Below are 20,111 nucleotides of genomic sequence, written 5' to 3' on the forward strand. Positions count from 1 at the left end.
AAGTTTATATCTCCGCTACCTGGCATTACATTTTATGACACACATGGCCTGGCCCAACAAGGTCTCATTTATGTCAGATCCGGCCCTCATAACAAATGAGTTTGACACCACTGGTCTAGTCCTATCTCTGTGGCTTATTGATTCTTTCGCTTGTGGTAGCATTTATTTAATGGTTATGAAAGGGATGCATTTAATCAGTTGTTTGTTTGGGAATACAGTAAGTTCTGAATCTGAAGAAAAAACCAGGAGCTCGCTACGAAGAGGTAAAATAATAAGTAAAATAATAAGTAAAATAATAAGTAAAATAATAACTCATTCTGCAAATGGAGAAGTACTTGTTCATAGACCAGGAACAGATGCTAACACAATCCAGCAAAACATATGCCAGAAGGAGAGTGTCGGTTTATCATAAGGCACAAGGACTGGTCAGCAAATGGAAAATGTTTGCTTAATTTCCGTCAATATTTTAGAGATTTTTCCAGCCAGCTGCAGTGCAATGCTAAATAACATTTAAGGTCCCAACTCCAAGCCACGTAACTGCACAAACACAATAGTGATCTCTGAGATCAGAATAAAGTTGACAGATAGGACTGAGGAACCTCATTTTAATGTGAAGGGGGGAGGAGGGGGTGCTTTAAGTATATCTAAACATATTGTAACAATAAATGCAATGCTTCAAGACAGGGTGGCATCCAGCACATATGGGAAGCGTCAAAGTTGAAACTTAATCCTGAGAAGACAGAGGTGCTCTGGGTTGGTAGAAAGACAGATGGGGGCCTTAAGGTCTCCGTTGTCTTGGATGGGGTTGGACTCCCCTTGAGAAGCCAGGTTTGCAGATGGGGAATGCTGCTTGACACAGTGGTCACCTTAGAAAATCAGGTGGCTCCTGTGGTTCAGAGTGCTTTTGCCCAGCTGCGTCTATTCCTGGCTCATTCTGATCTAGCAACAGTGATCCATCTACACTTAGACTGGACTGTTACAGTATGCTCTGCTTGGGGCTACCCTTGAAGAGTGTTTGGGTGCTGCTGCAGCTTCTAATGTCCTGGCCCCACTGGGAGGGCTTCTAATGTCCTGGCCCCACTGGGAGGGCTTCTAATGTCCTGGCCCCACTGGTGGACCTCCTGATGGCACCTGGTATTTTTGGCCACTGTGTGACAGAGTGTTGGACTAGATGGGCCTTTGGCCTGATCCAACATTGTTCTCTTATGTTCTTATGCAGCTACTGTAGAATGTTAAAGCCAGACTGCTGGTCAGGGCCAATTACCAGGATCATGTGACCCCAATCCTACAGCAATTACCCTGGCTTCTGATCTGCTCCTGAGCCCAATGCAAAGTGTTGGTTTTGACCTTTAATGCCCTACATGGCTTGGGATCAGGACATCTGAAGGACCATCTTCTCTCATATGTTCCTGCCCAAGAACTCAGGGGGAGGCCCTCTTGACTGCCCTGCCAACCAAAGACGCTTGTCTGGTGGGTACATGATAGAGGGCGTCTTCAGTGGCAGCCCGATGGTTTGTTCCTGCCCAAGAACTCAGGGGGAGGCCCTCTTGACTGCCCTGCCAACCAAAGACGCTTGTCTGGTGGGTACACGATAGAAGGCGTCTTCAGTGGCAGCCCGATGGTTTGGAACCGCCTCCCAACGGAGGTGATCCCGGCCCCTCCACTCTTGATCTTTAGGAGGCAGCGGAGGACAGCTTTATTCTTGATGGCATTTGACTAGTTCTTCTGCCTACCAGCAGTTATAAACTACCGATTCTAACTTAGTGAGTTTTATATGTATTTTGTTGTATTTTATTGTTATTTACACTGTAAGCCACCTGGAGCCCCATAAGGTAGAAAGGCTGCTAATAAATGTTTTAAATAAATAAAAGATTACTGGCAGGGCCCATGTTCTGCCCATGCAGCTTTCTCTGCTGTGACTTACGGACTGCCCTGCCCTATGAGGTCAGGAAGGGCCCCCCTCTCCTGGCTTTCTGCAAGCTGTGCAAAAGAGAATTGTTCAAGAGGGCTCTTCTGCCCAGGCAATAGGTCTGCCCTGCACAAAATGTTTCACAAACTTACTTGGATGAATGATTAGGGACTGTAGTCTACCCTGCAGTGTATAGTTTACTGTAAATGGGATCCTATTGATGTAATTCCTGTACCGCTTAAAGTGTTCTGTGAGCACTTATGCTGTGCTGCAGGCTCTTTCTGGTTGGCTCCAGACTTCTAAAATCCCAGTGCGTGGGTTACTGAATGTCCCATTTTGTTGGTTGGACTGACTCACTCTGTGTAAGCCGCCTTGAAGACCTCCTGAGAAAGGCGGACTATAAAAAAATGCAAATAACTAAATAAAATTCAGAACACACACACACACACACACACACACATATATATACTCTGACTAGGATTGCTCATGGGCCCAGCCTTGCTGTATGAAAAGCAGGTTGGTGCAAAGGCCGAGAATGATTTCTATCGGCTACATCTGGTTTTTCCAACCTTCTTCTTTTTTAGATTCAGCCAATCTATCCCGCCTTTCCTCTTGTTTCAAGGCAGTATACAATAACAATTAAAACATCCCCAGCTAAAACCAAAGATAAAATAACAAGCCCCAATATCCCTCTCCCCTTCCCCCTTAAATGATGCCTGCTATTCAAACCCTCTCAAAAGCCCTGGCAAACGGCAGGCCTTGCAGCACCTCCTGCAGAGCTCCAAGGAGCAGCTCCCAGTGTCTGCCACAGCAGGGCCCCGATTGGCTCCCAGCATCTCCTACTTGTGGCAGGGCCCGGAATAGTTCCTGGCGGCCACCACAGTAGGTCCCAGGGCAGCTTCTGAACAGCCCGCCATGGGTCCCAGGCTCCACCCTTTACTTTGGAGGGAGTCCCGCCTTTCCTCTTGTTTCAAGGCAGTCCCAGGCTCCACCCTTTACTTGGGGGGGGGATTTAACCCTTCCCCGTGTATTTTTTCCCCAGATTTTTCTGCAAACCTGGGGAGCGCCCCAAGACTGCAGTAAAATCTCTTTAGCCTCCACATGGTCCCAATACATGGATTTAGATATTTGCAGATGGTGGCCATGGGTGACTAATAGTATGTAGATGGTACACTATACACTCGATGGTGAAATAGCATTGAACTTCAGGGGAAACAAACATACTTTATGGGTTGGATCCAAACCATGGAAGAATGGCACTTCAGCTACTCTGACTCTGTGTGTGTGTGGAGGGGTGATTTCTGCCAATTGTCCACTCCTATTACAGACTTTCACTGTTCTGGGGGGGGGGGTGTCCTGATCCCCAGGGAAGTGTTTCAGTAACAACAGTGAGGGGAGGCAGGAGAGTTCTGTTCTACATGGAGAACTTCACTCATGGATTTCATTACTGCTTTTTCAGTGTTATAGGAGTTCAGCCAGTGAACCACATAGACAGTTTGATGCAATACTTTTACGTTTCATTACAGGCTAAATAGCAGCTCTAAGGGATAGCAGAGGTCAGAGAAATGGCATGGGTGAAAGGGTAAACCCTTCCCTCATGCCATAGCCATGAAGGACCCCCCACGTGTGCTACTGACTTTACTCCTAGATTAAGAGAAAATCTGCAAATGAGATGCCACTCAAAATAGCACATGTTTCAGATCCTCATTCAAAGACAGTTGAAATACACTCTTCCTGCCACTATACTCCATAGTCTAAAAGATTAAATAGATTCGCCAAGGGACAACTTGTACTGTACATGACATCCTCATGGGATAGTGTTAATAGGAAACCGTGAACTCAGTAATTGTTTTATCTGTTTCTCTACTCAAGAGCAGAAAAGACAATCAGTGCTTCCTATGAAATGGAAATAGCATGATTGTACACAAAGAAAAAAGACGTGCATAGAAGAGGATTTCAGTAAGTCCAGTTTTCCTCATCCCTGTATGAAAAGCTGTTATCTGTCAAAATTCCCTCTTATACACAACTTGTAAAGGCATAAGGTCTTCCAATACAAATGTGCCATGATCAGATGAACACAGTGAACGCACCAACAGGATGCCATAGGGAAAGGTGGGATATATATGTTTTAATAAATAACTATTTAATAAATAAAATGTCACATACAGGGGTCATTTCCTGCAGGAGCGCACAGGAGCGGAGCTCCGGCAGTAAAGAGCCCAGGGGGCGGGCACATGCAACAAGCCCCACCCCCTGCTCCCAGCAGCCCTCAGTCACAGCAAGAAGCAGCCAGGTAAGTTGCAGAGCCCCCCCCTCCAGCCCCCTGGTCCAAAACAGTCCAGTGGCACCTTTAAGACCACGTTTTATTTAGGTACAAGCTCTCCCTCCTCTGCAAGGACAGATCTGCACTCCCCCCCCCCAACAGCTAGCAATCCAAAACAGTCCAGTGGAGCCTGAGCGGTGGGTGTTGCCTTCTGACACACTTCCGGTGATGTCAGGGGGTGTGGCATATGCAAATAAGTTATGCTAATGGGTTATGCTAATAAGCTCCTGCACCTCTTTTTCTACGAAATGACCCCTGGTCACATATAATTCAAAATTCCCCTACTAAGTCCACTTCACTTTTTTTTTTTGCTCTCCTTCAGCTTTATTGACAAAATCCCCCCTGAATTAAAAACAAAAATATAAAAGCAATTCATAAATGGTAATCGCTAATCTTCTAAGCAATATTTCATTTCCACATGACCTAGCAGGCATTTAAGAAGTTACCTGTGCTGCTGGATACTCTGGAAACATCCTGAGGCTGGGTGGAGCGGTTTCGACTCTGCTGCCTGTGCGTGCCGGCGGCCGACCTCGCTGTTCGAACGTGAACCTCACTCACTTTGAAAAAGGCCACCATGAAAGGCTGTTTGTCATAAGGGCCGTCCCGGCCTATTAGGCCTGCTTCTCTAGGGTTTATACTGAGGCCTATAAATTAAATACACACCAAAAAGAAAAAAATGCCATGAGTCCTATAAAGAGCACAGTGTGTCTGAATAACTCTTTTGAGCAACACAGCTTCTTTCCTACAAGCAGCATCCTCTTGCCCTGTCCTTTCCCCCTCTCCATCCCTTCGCCCCTGTCATTAATAGATGATATTCTAATTTGCAGGGAAGGCTCACAGACTGGACAGCATCTTTTAAGGCATCTCCAGTGAAAAGGACCTCAGTGACTGCCTTCAGCCACGAAGAACCACTGCCACTCAGACCAAACAGCACCGAGCTAGATGGAATAATGGTCTGAGTCAGTGTAAGGCACCTTCTGAGGTTCACATGTTCTATTCCCATCAGGGAAATCTGTCACCAATGCTCCCTCTAAGCTTTGGAGTCTTGTGAGCAAAAATTCTACTTTGTGAGCTACTGGCATTAAAGTTGTGAGCAAGCCATTTGGCTACTGTATAAATTAGTTTGCTCTGGAGCCATCTTTCCTGAGCTAAGAAAAAAATGTGTGAGCCAGAGGCTAAAAAACTGTGAGCTAGCTCACACTAACTCAGCTTAGAGGGAACACTGTCTGTCACTGAAATGATCTCTCCCTGAAGCCAATGAAATATATTCTCCCAACATGAGAGAATACTCTCTCAACGTTCTCCCGCCCTTCACTACCCGGAGGCGTCTCAGAGTGGCTTACAATCTCCTTTCCCCTCCCCTCCCCACAACAGACACCCTGTGAGGCAGGTGGGGCTGAGAGAGCTCTCTCGAGAACCCCTGGTGAAAGAACAGCTCTGAGAGAACTTATGGCTGACCCAAGGTCACACCAGCAGCTGCATGTGGAGGAGTGGGGAACCAAACCCTGTTCTCCCAGATTAGATTCCGCACTATACCAAACTGCCTCTCAGTGCTAGAAGCCACTTCCACAGCCCTAATACATTGAGAACTATAATTTTTTTCCAATGCATCTCCAGTAGACTCCTTGGCAAAAAACAACAACCCAATATCCACAAGTCAGGCATTCCCAGAGTTTCACGCCCACAGGCATGGGACAAGCCATAGACAGGGAAAAGGTTTTAATCTGTGCTGTTGGATCCAGAGCGCAGCCATCGCATCCCAGCTGTGTGTTTGGCTGCATGAGTCAGATCATCACATCACAGCTGAATGCTATAAACACAGCTTCCAATTAGTGACTAGGTCACTGGCCAGATGTCTCGAGTATGTTTTCCTGTTACCTACCATCCCTGGTCACCACGCTCATCTGGAGTCCCAAGTTATGCTGGGGGTTTATCACCCACATGTTGCTGGTGGCAGTGATGTCAAACTCCAGCCAGCCTTCTTCCGTGGCCCAGACCGCTCGGGTATCCAGCAAAAACAGATGGGAATCTCTGGAAAAAGGAAAAGTAGGGGGGAAGCCTCAAAAAGAAGAGTCTTAGAAACGTGAAGAGTGTTACCTTATTATTCTCGTCCAAATTTCCCATTTGCTTTCATGGCTTCAGTACAAGCAGGAGGGAAATGGTTTTTTTAAAATTCACATCTGTCACTATAATGTCATCATCATCACCTTAAATTCAAATGTATAAGAGTCTGCTTATATGGCATGGTTTCATTTATATTTGGCTTGGGGGGGGGATGCAACCAAAAATAGATACCTATGGGACAAAAAGAATAATGAAGTGAAGACTGAACCCTGAATTTTGAAAACTAGTACATGATAACACGGGTAGGCAAACCCAGTGCAAACAAACCCATGAGACAACCTGTGAAGGTATTTGTACACCAGCATTCAATTTGGGGAAGGCGATATGAGGACTATCCTTGGCCAGATACACTGGGAACCTCAGGGATACTGCCTAAGTTCTACGCTCAGTCTGTGGACCCACACTTTCCCAGTTGTAAACAGTAAGAGAAATGGTTGCTTTGCATAGGGAACAACAGCTATGCGGGTAATATCAGACTGTGCTTAATGGTTGCTTTGCATAGGGAACAACAGCTAGGCGGGTAGTATCAGCTAGGGAACAACAGCTAGGCGGGTAGTATCCTTTCTCTGCCCATAATTTCTGTATTCCAGACCCCTCTTAAAGGCCACTGTCCCCTCTGTACGGATCCCAATCTATGTTGTAAGGGGGGAAATGATGGGTAGTGATGGTCTGAATGGTACGCAGTTAAAGTGTACACACACACAACCAGTCCCCCTTATCCAAAGTTGGTTTGTCACAAATTTACACAACTTTCTGTTTCATGCACAGTTAAGCCCTAAGACGTTGCTGACTTAAACTAGTTCCTGCATTAATAACCCACTCTTGCAAATTGACAAAAATGTTTATTTAAGAAGGATTGCGGGAACGAGCACAATGCAGCCTGTGAATTGGAATACAACCAGCGGGTTGTTTCCCATGGGAAGATAAAGTTTGATAATTGCCTTTTATCCAAAGGCACTCTCACTACGTTCATTCACATAACATTTTGCTTATCTGGAGCAATGTGTTGGTCACCCGAAGATAATAATTCCCCGTTTGAATCAGCGTCAATTATTTTCCACATCAGATGTTCTTTCATTTGGACACTCAATCTTCCATATGTGAACCATTCCTGTGGCCTAATTCATATAAGATCCTATGCTGGGGGTTCCCCAATCTTTAGAGACCTCCGCTCAGTAGTAACACTGATATAGATGGTGTGGCCTTCAGTGATTAGTATGAGTGCTCATGCAAGGTACATTGAGCGCTCATCCCAGAATCAGATTTGACCTACATGTTATATAGAACAAGGTACTCAACTTCCCCTTTGGACTACAGGTGAAAGGATATATTTTGAACACTTCTTCATGTTAAAGCAACCACCATCACCCTTTGAATTGTGTAGAACACTATACACTTTTCCCCCTCTATGATGTGTAGGGATCGTTAAAAACATGATCCCTACATCCACTCATTTGAAGTAGTACAGCTCAGAATTCTCACTGAAATGCTAAAATTCACGTCATTTTGAACAATGTATTGGGCCTGAATCTACATATACCATAGAATGAGGGCCAAGTAGATGTGACAACATCCTCACGTCCAACATGGGGCAATTTAAAAATGCTCAGAAGTAACATCACACATCCCCAATGGTGCCCCCATGTTCCTGGTCCCCCCCCCCCCCCAGTCTCCCAATGAGTACTGGGCTATGTCTGGCAACCCTAGGAGAGCCAGTTTGGTGTAGTGGTTAAGTGTGTGGACTCTAATCTGGGAGACCTTTAAAGCCCTTTATGGCCAGGGTCAAGCCTACCTGAGGGACCGCCTTTCCCCATATGTTCCCCCAAGGGCACTACGGTCGGGGAGTCGTCATCTCCTGGAAATTCCAGGCCCCAGGGATGTTAAACATGCGGTGACCAGAGCCAGGGCATTTTCGGTGGCGGCTCATACCTGGTGGAAGGAGCTCCCGGAAGAGATCCGGGCCCTGCGGGATCTTTCTCAGTTCCGCAGGGCCTGCAAGATGGAGCTCTTCCGCCAGGCTTTTGAGTAGGAGCCGCCGCCACCACTACTCCATCATTGCTATCTATGCACCATCGCACCATCACTACCACCATCTGGTTCCTTCGGGGTGCGAGGTGACTCTGGCAGGAGGAGGGATGACAGACCATGGGAATGTTACCGTTGAGATTAAGATCTACCCCATCTTGTGACAAATGGAGCACTGATTTTTTGTTATTGTACTTTATTGTTTTATGCTATGTTGTTTTCAGTTGTTTTAATCTTGGCACTGCGTGCCTACCCCTTCGGGGTAGGGCGGGATATAAATCCAAAGATAAATTTTTAAAAACTGGGTTTGATTCCCCACTCTTCCACTTGCAGCTGCTGGATGACCTTGGGCAAGCCATAGTTCTGTCAGAGCTGTTCTCTCAAGGACAGTTCTGGAAACAGCTCTCTCAGCCCCACCTACCTCATAGGGTGTCTGTTGTGGGGAAGGGAAGGGAAAGGAGTTTGTAAGCCGCTCTGAGACTCCAAGTGAAGGGCGGGGTATGAATCCAATCTCTTGTTCTCTTCTAGGAAGATTCCCCCCCCCCCAAAAAAAAGCCCTTCATGGTATGAAATCAGCCAAGTGCACTTCAAATACCTTTTCCTTTCTTGGGACTGAAATGCTAAATACTAAATGACACCATTTAAACCATAAAAGCAGCCCATTTGCTTACAGAAGGGCTGGCAAGTGGACCTTTTTCCATTCAAGGCCAAATCCACATTCTCTAAGCTGGTCTGAAAACAGCAAGCACAGTCCCCCCAGGGACTCGCACCTGTTTGTTTACAGCATTAATACCCACGGCTCGAGAATAAACTGCCATACACGGACTCTAAATTATGCAGCTGTTTTATAAAAGAGTTGGCAGCACTTCATGTTTTACATGCCTGATTTCCACTCCTCACGATGACCTCATGTAGCCTTTCTTCATCACCTTCTCAAAAGTAAAGGCGGCCCACATGCTGAGCAAGAGAGGACTGAAAACATGACGGTTCTTCTTTGTGGTCTCCCTGCCATCTCACATACAAGGTTCTTCACCAGCAGCGCAGAAGCAGTTTCAGAACACTAATAAGGGCTCTAGCCAAGGAGCTGGCTCAAATCCCTTCCCTAAGGGAGAGTTTTGTTTCACTGAGCATGTCTGAGGGGGAAAGCACCTCCCTGCTCCGCTTTTATTTCTGCCACAACAGCAGCAGAAGCCCCTGGCCTGCCATGACCTTGGGGCACTTATACACTCAGCCTAGTGTACCTCACAAGTATACACCACCCTGAGCTCCTGAGAAACAGGGCAGTAAAAATGTAATAGACAGACAGACAGACAGACAGACAGACAGACCAGCAGTTCATAGAATAATATCTTCAGGGTTCTCTTTTTTCTCATGCTGACTGTTTCATGCTGGGAAAATTTGGGGGGGGGGCAGACTGAAGTCCCTTCTCCATGTGCACCGTGGTCCTGATCTCAACTGGGCGCCACACAGTCAGGAATTGAGGAGAACCTGCGCACTCACATGTGATTATGTGATGTCTGGCACTGTACAGGGGCTCCAGATGCAATGTGGGTGCTCGGTAATGTATGACAAAGGTGAAATCTATATATCTAATAGCGAAGGCGCTCCCTGCGTGCGGATATCTAAATCCGCACATCGGGGGCACCTCGGGGGAAGGGAGATTTTCCTGCACTCTTGGGGCAGTCCCCAGGTGTGCACAAAAATCTAAAAACTAGAAAAAATATAGGGGGGATATCTAAATCCCCCCAAAAGTAAAAGAGCCTTCCCTGCACATGCGCAGGGAACGTTCTGGGAACTCTGCGGCGAGCTGGCGGTTGGAAGCCGCTCGGGCCTCGTCGCAGGAGCCGGGGTGGGTGAGGAGACCAGGGGAGGGGGGTGGAGGAGATCGGCGAGGCCCGGCAGCTGGAAGCCACTCGGGCCTCACCACAGGAGCCAGGGGTGGGGGAAGAGACCGGGGGAGAGGGTGGAGGAGATCGGTGAGGCCCAGTGGCTGGGAGCCGGTCGGGGCTCGGGGGAAGAGATCAGCAAGGCCCGGCGGCTGGCAGCCACTCGGGCCTTGCTGCTGGAGACGGGGTTGGGATGGAGAAGACGGGGGAGAGGAGATCGGCGAGGCCCAATGGCTGGCAGCCACTCGGGCCTCACCGCAGGAGCTGGGGGTGGAGACCAGGGGAGAGGGGTGGAGGAGACCAGGGACGGGGCAGGGGGGATCAACGGACTTGGTGGCTGGCAGCCGTTCAGGCCGCGCCGCTGGTTTCCGGGGATGGGGGGGAGGCTTACCTGCTGCTGCTGCTTCCTCCTCCTCCTCCTCCTGCTCTGCCTGGAGCTCTTCCCCCCCCCCACGAGTATCACGGGTCCCCTTTCTTGTAATTCCTATTTGTTGCTTAGCATGGTGGTCTTGAGCCTTGCTTTCATTTTCATGGATTTAAAAAATCTTTTTTCTTACATCTTGAGCGCAGGGGCCTACATTTAACATTGCCACTGCCTCAGAAGGCATGTTGTGCACCTTCTTTGTTGACAAACTAAGTCAGAGTCCTGCATTAAGTTTCTAAGCTGGCCTTCTTCTCTCCATGCACAACTCTTTTCCTTCCAAGTTTGAGTGCAGTGGCACCTTTAAGACCAACAAGGTTTTATTCAAGGTATGAGCTTTCGTGTGTGCACACACTTCCTCTGATACATTGAAATGGAAGGTTACAGTTCACTGATATATGGAGAGGGTGAACAGCAAATGTAGTGGTTTGGTGTAGTGGTTAGGAGACAGTCTGGTGTAGTAGTTAAGTGTGCAGACTCTAATATGGTTGAACTGGGTTTGATTCCCCACTCCTCCACATTCAGCTGCTGGGTGACCTTGGGTCAGTCACAGTTTTCTCAGAGCTGTTCTCTCAAGAGCAGACCTCGAAAGAGCTCTCTCAGCCCCACCTACCTCACAGGGTGTCTGTTGTGGGGAGGGGGAGGGAAAGGAGATTGTAAGCTGCTCTGAGTGAAGGGCGAGATATAAATCTAATCTCTTCTTCATCATCTGAGGAAGTGTGCATGCACCCGAAAAGCTCATACCTTGAATAAAACTTTGTTAGTCTTAAAAGTACCACTGAACGCAAACTTTGTTCTACTGCTTCAAACCAACACGGCTACCCAACTGGATCTATCTTTTCCTTCCAGTTTTGGCCAACACTGAAATCCAAATCATTACAGATAAGGTAGCAAGAAAGGTTTATATTAGTAAGCATGGGATCACAGTATCACATAGATAGTGGATGATAGCTGCGAACTTGTGGAACAGGTACGTTTGAAGACACGTTTTCCCAACTGCAGTGTACCTACCAGGGTTAAACAATGGCACAGCCGATGCCCCCCAACTAAGCTGGACAGTCACCACATGAGTGGTCCCTACATTCTTGATACATAAACTCTGTGTTTTAACTATGGGGCTGACCACACGGTTTGAGCCCCAAGGGCACCCATTCATGGCTTTGCATGCAGGGCTCAGGTTCAAGCCCTGACCTCTCCAGTTAAAAAAAATCAAGTAGTAGGTGATGTGAAAGACCTCTGCCTGAGACCCAGGAGAACTGCTGCCATTTGAAACAGGCAATACTGATCTTGATAGACCAAAGGCCTGACTCAGGATACCACAAGATCATGTCATATATTCAGACAGACAGTCAGCTATTATAGTCCCATTATCTTGTAGTGTTAGCTTCCCCTTCCCCTTTGGTGTGGTGGTTAAGTGTGTGGACTCTAATCTGGGAGAACCGGGTTTGATTCCCCACTCCTCCACTTGCACCTGGCTGGATGACCTTGGGCAAGCCATAGTTCTGATAAGAGCTGTTCCTGAAAAAGAGCAATTTCTGTCAGAGCTCTCTCAGCCCCACCTACCTCACAGGGTGTCTGTTGTGGGGAGGGGAGGGGAAAGGAGTTTGTAAGCCACTCTGAGACACCTTTGGGTAGTGAAGGGCGGGGTATAAATCCAATCTCCTCCTCCTCCTCCTCCTCCTCCTCCTCCTCCTCTTCTTCTTCTTCTTCTTCTTCTTCTTCTTCTTCTTCTTCTTCTTCTTCTTCTTCGTTTCAGAGGTTTGTATGTGAAATCCCATTTCATATACAGAGCATTCCTTGCTTGTATGGAGTTCCACATTTGAAACTTGAACCCTGTGAAACTTTGCGTGATGGTATATGCTCATTGTGGTTCTTCTGTGACTGAAAAACACATCAAACTCTCCTTTCATTCACTTATATTCAGGCCAGGCCAAGGGCTTTCTGCACCTGGGCAGGCAGGTTGGTCTGAGCCTCCCCCCCCCCACACACACACAAAAGCCAGCCCAGGTACCACCTGTTGGCTAGTCTGGCCATGCCATAACTGGGTGGTGGTGGCTGGGGAGCCAATGAAAAGCAGGAAAGAGGGCTTGCTGCAGTGAGGGCCAAGCCCACCTGACCCACACTCACCTGGCCTAGCTTTGCTGAGGGATGGGAAGCGCCCACCCAGCCTGGCTTTGCTACAGTGAATGACAGGGTACAGTGGTCCAGCCAAGAACAGGAGGTGCTGGCCCAGCCTTGTCATGGGGAAAGGTGAGATATGCCATTCTGCCTCACCATGGCAAAGACTGGGGTACACCAGCAAGGCCTCACCACAGTGAGGGATGGGCCATACCTACCTGGCCTCATTTCATCTGGCTGCAGAGCTTGGCTGGGTACCTTCTACTTGGAGCTGGCTGGGCAGGCTCTTCTTTCCTCTTTGGGGGGGGGTGCTCTTTCCAAGGCTGTTTCTCACTCTCAAATCCTCCCCTCGCCCAAGTCACCAATCAGCTGGGCAGCTCAAAACTTACTTGTCCACCAATGTAGAGGGGAAACGCATGTTTGGGGGGGATTGCATCCAAACCTGGAGGCGACACAACGTCCAGGTGATGCTCTAGAAACCACCAGTATCTCTACCATGGAGATTTGGGGGTTCCTAGAGCACTGTCCATCTGTTTTGGGTTCCAATACAATTATTCCCCACTTTCTCCTGCCATATCACTGGGCAAGTGAGCCTCAAGCCACCAGCCAGTCAGCCAGGGTGTGCCCCGAACCACTGGCTGGCCTACTAGTTGGCCCCTTCTGCCCTCTGGCAATATCCTATACTATAGACATTGGTCCTTTCCCACTTTGGATTTTTTGAGTGTTTGAGACAAGGCAATTTAAGTCCCTAGCAAAACAGCATCCAAATAACTCGGGGCAACAGCAGGCTAAAACCGGGCTGACCACTGAAGGGAGTAGGGGTCATTTTCTGCAGGAGCGCACAGGAGCAGAGCTCCGGCAGTAAAGAGCCCACGGTGCGGGCACATGCAACAAGCCCCACCCCCTGCTCCCAGCAGACCTCAGTCAGGCCACGAGGAGCAAGAAGCAGCCAGGTAAGTTGCAGAGGGGCCCCCCCCATAGCAATCCAAAGCAGTTCAGTGGCACGTTTAAGGCCAAGGTTTATTCAGGTACAAGCTCTCCCTCCTCTGTGAGGGCAGATCTGTGCGCTTCCCCCCCCCCCAATAGGTAGCAATCCCAAACAGTCCAGTGGAGCCTGAGCGGTGGGTGTTGCCTTCTGACACACTTCCGGTGATGTCAGGGGATGTGGCATATGCAAATAAGTTATGCTAATGAGTTATGCTAAAGAGCTCCTGCACCTCTTTTTCTGTGAAATGACCCCTGGAAGGTTGCCAAGTCATTTTTTTTCACCGGCGGGGGAGCCTCACTGGGCTCCGGGAGCCGTCCTTCAATGCGTGCGCCGCCAGCACGTCACCGGAAGTGACGCGTGACGTCGATCACGTTGAAGGCGTGGCCCCGATCGTCGGAGGGAAAACCATAGAGGTTTCCCTCTGACGATCGGGGCCACGCCCCCAACGTGATTTATGTGGTTGCGTCACTTCTGGTGACGCAGGCACGCTGCACTTCGGGGGGCGGAGTTCCCCCCTGGGGCCTGATTCCACGGCGGTGGGAATTGGGCCTCCGAAGCGGGGGTTTACCCGCCCCCCACCCCCACTTGGCAGCCCTACCTGGAAGGGAGGGAATGTAACGCAGAATGGGGGGGGGTGGAATAAAAAGAAGGCTGAGCTCGATTGTAGTGCAGAATGGGGGGGGTCTGGATTAAAAAGAAGGTTGCATTCAATATTAGAGCAGAATTCCTTGGAGGACACCATGGTGAACATGGATTAAAAGGAGAGAGCAGAAAGGGCCATTTCCTTGCAACTCTCATCTCTCCCCCCCCCCCTCCATTGTTTATGTTGACAAACCAACATCTTCACAGATAGACACGGCATTTATTTGAGCACTTGGGACAAAAAAAGTTTGTTCATTCCTATCTTAGAGAATCTTGGTCTTGATTTTAGTTTGTTTAACTGAAGTAACTCTGCAGAGATATTGCACTGCAAATGTCTGAATTCTCAAAGAGATTTCAGGCTAGAGGAGCGCCCACCTCCCCCTTCCTAAAGACCTCAGACAGCAGCTCCCATCCAGAACAGAAAACGCAGGGAAAATGGACCAATGGTCTGACCCGGCATCCATATAGACATAAACACTATTTTTACTCTTCAGTGAGCCTCTGTAAGGGGAAGCACAGGAGGCAAACAGAGGATCCAGAACGAAGAAAGTGGGACCACTCTAACCTAAGCAAATATGCCTTAACTGCTTGCACTGTAGCTATTTATTTATTTATTTATTTATTTATGGAATGTCTACGTCACATTCCTAGCCCACAGGATGGGCTGTCAAGAAAAAAGAAACTGGCTCCAGTTTTTCAAAGAGGAGTGTTCATCTGCCACATTATAAATATCTAGCTACTATTCTTAACCAACGCATCTTGACCACATATTCAGAGCTTTCACAGGATGAATATTTTGCAAGTGATTACAACATTTCCTATGTAATCTAAACATTTCTTTAACTAAAAACCACTGTCAAATTTTTAAATTATCTCAGCTCTGACTAGCTTATAGAGGTTTATGTAATTAATAAACTGGCTGATGTTTTTGCTACTTATAGTTAGTGGAACTGCCAAATTAAAATAATTTTCCCTCACTTTCCTGAGTGCACATCATACCATGGAGCACTGCCACAGCAAAACATCACAGCTATAAAAAGTAATATTTTAAATATACATTTTTAAGAGTTGTCTAGTTTCCTATACCTTTCTTTACCCAACCCTTCAGTTTATACACACACACACACACACACACACACACACACGGCAGAAGTATTCCTAAAAATGCAGAAAGCACAAACGGAACATTTTCCTTCTAGCTAGTAATTTTCAGGCGGGGGTCCTCTGTTTTTAATTATGGTTCTAAGGGCCCCTTATCTGGCCTGTCTTCAAACAACACTAAGGTGCTTAACCAGACGATTCTGCACCAACACCCATTTACTGAGCCATCCCTTACCCTCACTCATGAAAACTTTCCTCATACTGAACTTATTTTGTTTACCATTCTTCAGTGACACATTGACATAACAGTCTAGACTCTGCATAGTGGTAACCTCAGGAAGGATATGATTTTTAACAGAAGATGCCAGAGTATTTATGGACACCTGCTATAATTGCAAGACATATATATATTTGTATCCTTACTTAAATTTGTCTGTGGGTAAAATCTGCTGGATTTTGTAGCTATTCTTGCCACTGACTTCAAGCCTTCTCCCAAGAACTGCTTCTACATCTTTACACAAGATGTTAAACCTTTACCTTCACCATCAAAGCCAGGTTGGAACAGTAGTTAAGACTACAGAGTGTTGGCAAAATGTCTGAAATTACATCCTGGTAGTGAGCCAGGAAGGAAGAGGGGAAAGGACACAAACAAGAGCCCCTGCTGCTACGTATTTGGCTAGAAAAGTAACGAGTGACCCACAATGCCATGTCATTTGTAGTTGTGTCACTGGGCTTGAATTATATCTAGAGATGTAAAATTTCCGGAGATTTTGAAGCTTGGAAAAAACCCGGTTTTTTTCCAATTTTTTTCGGGGGGAAACGGAAATTTTCGGAAAAATTGAAAAAATGCGACATTAGCATTTCTTTTGTCTTTTCTAGATTGAAAATCATTCTGTTACTTTAGGAACATAAAATATGACTATGGACATTTTTACTTGGCATGAAATTATCACAACTAGCATATTAAAAATATAGTGTATCCAAACAATTATTTCAAACAGAATACCCACCCACATGCAAAACCAAAACTGAAACTTTTTTATTTTCTTCTGACAATCGCACCTCCTAAAGGAAGAAATGCATCTTGTTCTTGCACTGGAGGGTTCAGTTTGTAACCTAGGACTTGCTTGTCCTCAGTGCACAGAAATTAGATCAATCTGATACCATATATATATATTTTAGAAATGATTTGAAAAATATTTGAACACCTTGTCTTAAAATATTTTATTCATCATGTTAAAATAAAATGTTCCATAATCAATTTTTTTTCTTTTTTCAATGTTTCCAATTTTTCAGAAAAAAACAAAAAGGCTTCAGGGAAAAACAGAAAAAACCCGTTTTTTCCCCGAATTTTTCCGGTTTTTTTCCGGGCCTTCACATCTCTAATTATATCACTGGGCTTATTAACACAGGGCAAAGTGAAGCACATTCTATAAAGCATAAAAAATATGTGTTTACACCACCAAACTAGGCATGCTTTGCACATCCTCCCCCAGGGATGGGAAATACCTGGATTTTTGGAGGTGGAGCCTGAAGAGGGCGGGGTTTGGGGAGGGGAGGGACTTCAACGGGGCATAATGCCATAGAGACCATTTTCTCCAGGCGAACTGATTTCTGTTGCCTGGAGGTCAGTTGTCATCCCAGGAGATCTCCAGCCACCACCAGGAGGCTGGCAACCCTATCCCCTCCCATTCAACTGTGCTGAGGGATGTTGTATATTGACTAATTGATAAACGATACTTGCAAATTGAAAAAAAAGGATAATATGGGCTTAATTATGAAAAATGGGTGAACAGTAGATCCTCACCATTTGCAGGGGATCCATTCCTGAGATCTCTGCAAACAGTAAGATCCATAACATATCAACACTCATTGTGGTACCAAAACAACCAGATTTCCTGCAAAATCTAATGATGCAACTGTTGTGATAAAGGGATGCAGGATACCTTGATTAACACTCGGGGAGGCCCTGATCTCAGAGAAAACATTCTTTCTTTGAGAAAAAGGGCCATAAACATCTCGGATTTTGGTTGAAGGAAGGACTAAGTTCTCTTAAAGCTAAAAAAATACTGACAGGTTTTATGTCTTGATAAAACTACATTGTGGTACAGTGGCACAATACTATCCAGTGGTGGATGTCGCAAACTTCTACCCATCTTATCATGTATTCTAATAGCCATCATCATCTATATACTATTAGCCACCCATGGCCACGATCTGCAGATAGCTAAATCCACGGATTGGGGCCACACGGAAGCTAAACAGATCTTTCTGCACACTTGAGGGACTCCCCAGGTGTGCACAAAAATCTGAAATGTTTTAAAAAATACACGGGGAGGTTAAATTCCACCCAAAATAAATAAATAATAAACAAACAAACAAACAATACCTTCAGCAGTTTAAGGAGCCCGGGAGCCTTGCTGGGTTTGGCAGTGGGCACAGCTCGGAAACCACACAGGGCTTGCTGGCAGCAGCTGCGCAACCTAGGAGTCGGGCTGCATGGCTCCTGCCAGGCCAGTGTGTAGCCCAGAGACTCTGCCTTACTCTAGGGTAACCCCAACAGCAGGGGCACCCCCCTTTCTAACCTGAACCAGAGACCCATAAACTCAGGCCAAGGAAGGCACTCCTGGTTCTGAAACACAGAGCAAGCCATAGCTCTGGAAAAGGCTCTCCATTTTCAGGTGGCATAAAGGCAGCCCTCAGAGCAAACCTCCAGTCTTCTCCCCCACCACCACCCAGAAAGGTATGCCTATGAAAAATGGCAGTTCCACCAGGTAAAGTATCTGCATTTCCATTAAGCTATTCAGTAGCCACCTGGCGAACAGCCCTTCTGTCTCCAGAACTTCACCCAGTCCTTTTGTGTGCACCAATGTCTGTGTAAAAATCCTTCATCCTCACAACTGTCTTTCCTGCTCCTTCTGTCAGGATACCGAGATAAACCAATCATACATTTAAATGTTTAGCGATCCTTCCTGACATTAATCAGGGACTCATCTCCAACTTTTGTCTATACTTGGGAACCTATTCAGTCTGCCTTGGCAGAACCATTAGTGATCATCAAACTCATTCAGCCATCTCCAGTAATCTCATCATAGCTATTGTGAATCCAGACTCATTGGTCACACCTAGCTCCTGGGCTCCTCCTGATCCCGCACCCCCTGGGACCCATGATTGGCCCAGGTAATCTTTTGTCTTCACCTGAGACTAGCCCCTCAAGACCTCCTATTGGTCAGCATTGTTTTCCAAGGTCTATATCTGTTTCCCCCCCCCTCTCTCTCCTTTCTTTCTATGAGGCCTTCCCATACTGCATAGTGCTGACCATTGGCGCTGTTCTGTTCAAGGACTTCAAGGCTTTCACGGCCGGAGTTCATTAGCTGTTGTAGATTTTCCAGGTTGTGTGGCCGTGGTCTTGGCATTGTAGAACCTGATGTTTCGCCAGTAGCTGTGACTGTCATCCTCAGAGGTATAACACAGAACGATGGAGTACTCTCTGTGTCAATGTTAGAAGAAAAAACATACAAAAGAACCTCCTCAGGAAACAGGAAACAATCCATATACAAAAGAACCTACTCAGGAAAGCTCCTCCATTAGCATGCTCATAGCCTGGGGAACTCCTACAAGATAATGACTCAGCCCTACCCCACCTTCTGGAGTAGATATAAATTACCTGCCTACCATTTTTCTTCTCACCTTGACACAGAGAGTACTCCATCTTTCTGTGTTATATCTCTGAGAATGCCAGTCACAGCTACTGGCGAAACATCAGGTTCTACAATGCCAAGACCATGGCCACACAACCCGGAAAATCTACAGCAACTAATTAAAGGGATGCCTGTAGCTTTAAGAAAGGGAAGGCTTTAGTGGCAATAGCTAGGCAACGAGAGCATTCTATGCTTGGTTTCTGCCAGTAAAAGGCAGGGGGAGGGCAGGGCCCTTTCCAGGACTGTTTTGGCCTCTGAGGGAGGACTCACTGGGCCAAGCCTGGCAGCAACCACCAGAATACCTGCTACTACCTGACTTGCATCAGTTACCTAGGCGTGGCTGCTTGCCACTGTTCAGCAGTGGCATAGCAATGTGGCATAGCAGTTACAACTTCGCACCCAGGTCCAAATCACCAGTCTGCCATGAAAGCTCATTAGGTAACACTGGGCCAGTCACATACGTTCAGCCTAACCTACCTCACAAGTTTGTTGGGAGCAGGAGTCATTTCCTGCAGGAGCGCATAGAAGTGAAGCTCCGACAGTAAAGAGTCCAGGGGGCGGGCACATGCAACAAGCCCCACCCCCTGCTCCCAGCAGCCCCGGGCCACGAGGAGCAAGAAGCAGCCGGGTAAGTTGCAGTGGGTGTTGCCTTCTGACACACTTCCGGTGATGTCAGGGGGTGTGGCATATGCAAATAAGTTATGCTAATGAGTTATGCTAATGAGCTTCTGCACCTCTCTTTTTCTACGAAATGACCCCTGGTTGGGAGGATAAAAAGGTGGAGATGAGAATAACGTAAGCTGCTTTGTTCCCCATTGTGGAGAAAAGTGGGGTATAAATGAAGTAAATAAATAACAAATACAGGTGAGGGAA

At 47.0% G+C, this 20,111-nt stretch overlaps 1 protein-coding gene across 1 annotated transcript in view; it reads right to left on the reverse strand.

The window, feature by feature from the left end:
• BMP6 (bone morphogenetic protein 6) overlaps positions 1-20,111 on the reverse strand; it is a 53,630-nt gene that overhangs the window by 13,146 nt on the left and 20,373 nt on the right. Inside the window, exons 4-5 of the mRNA XM_015424147.1 lie at positions 6,115-6,263; positions 4,679-4,876 (exon numbers count right to left, since the gene is read on the reverse strand). Of these exons, the coding sequence (XP_015279633.1) occupies positions 4,679-4,876; positions 6,115-6,263 (347 nt within the window). The remainder of the gene's footprint in view (positions 1-4,678; positions 4,877-6,114; positions 6,264-20,111) is intronic.

The sequence above is a fragment of the Gekko japonicus genome, unplaced genomic scaffold (genome assembly GCF_001447785.1).
Source record: "Gekko japonicus isolate JY-2015 unplaced genomic scaffold, Gekko_japonicus_V1.1 scaffold1317, whole genome shotgun sequence".
In the NCBI taxonomy this organism is placed as follows: Eukaryota; Metazoa; Chordata; class Lepidosauria; order Squamata; family Gekkonidae; genus Gekko; species Gekko japonicus.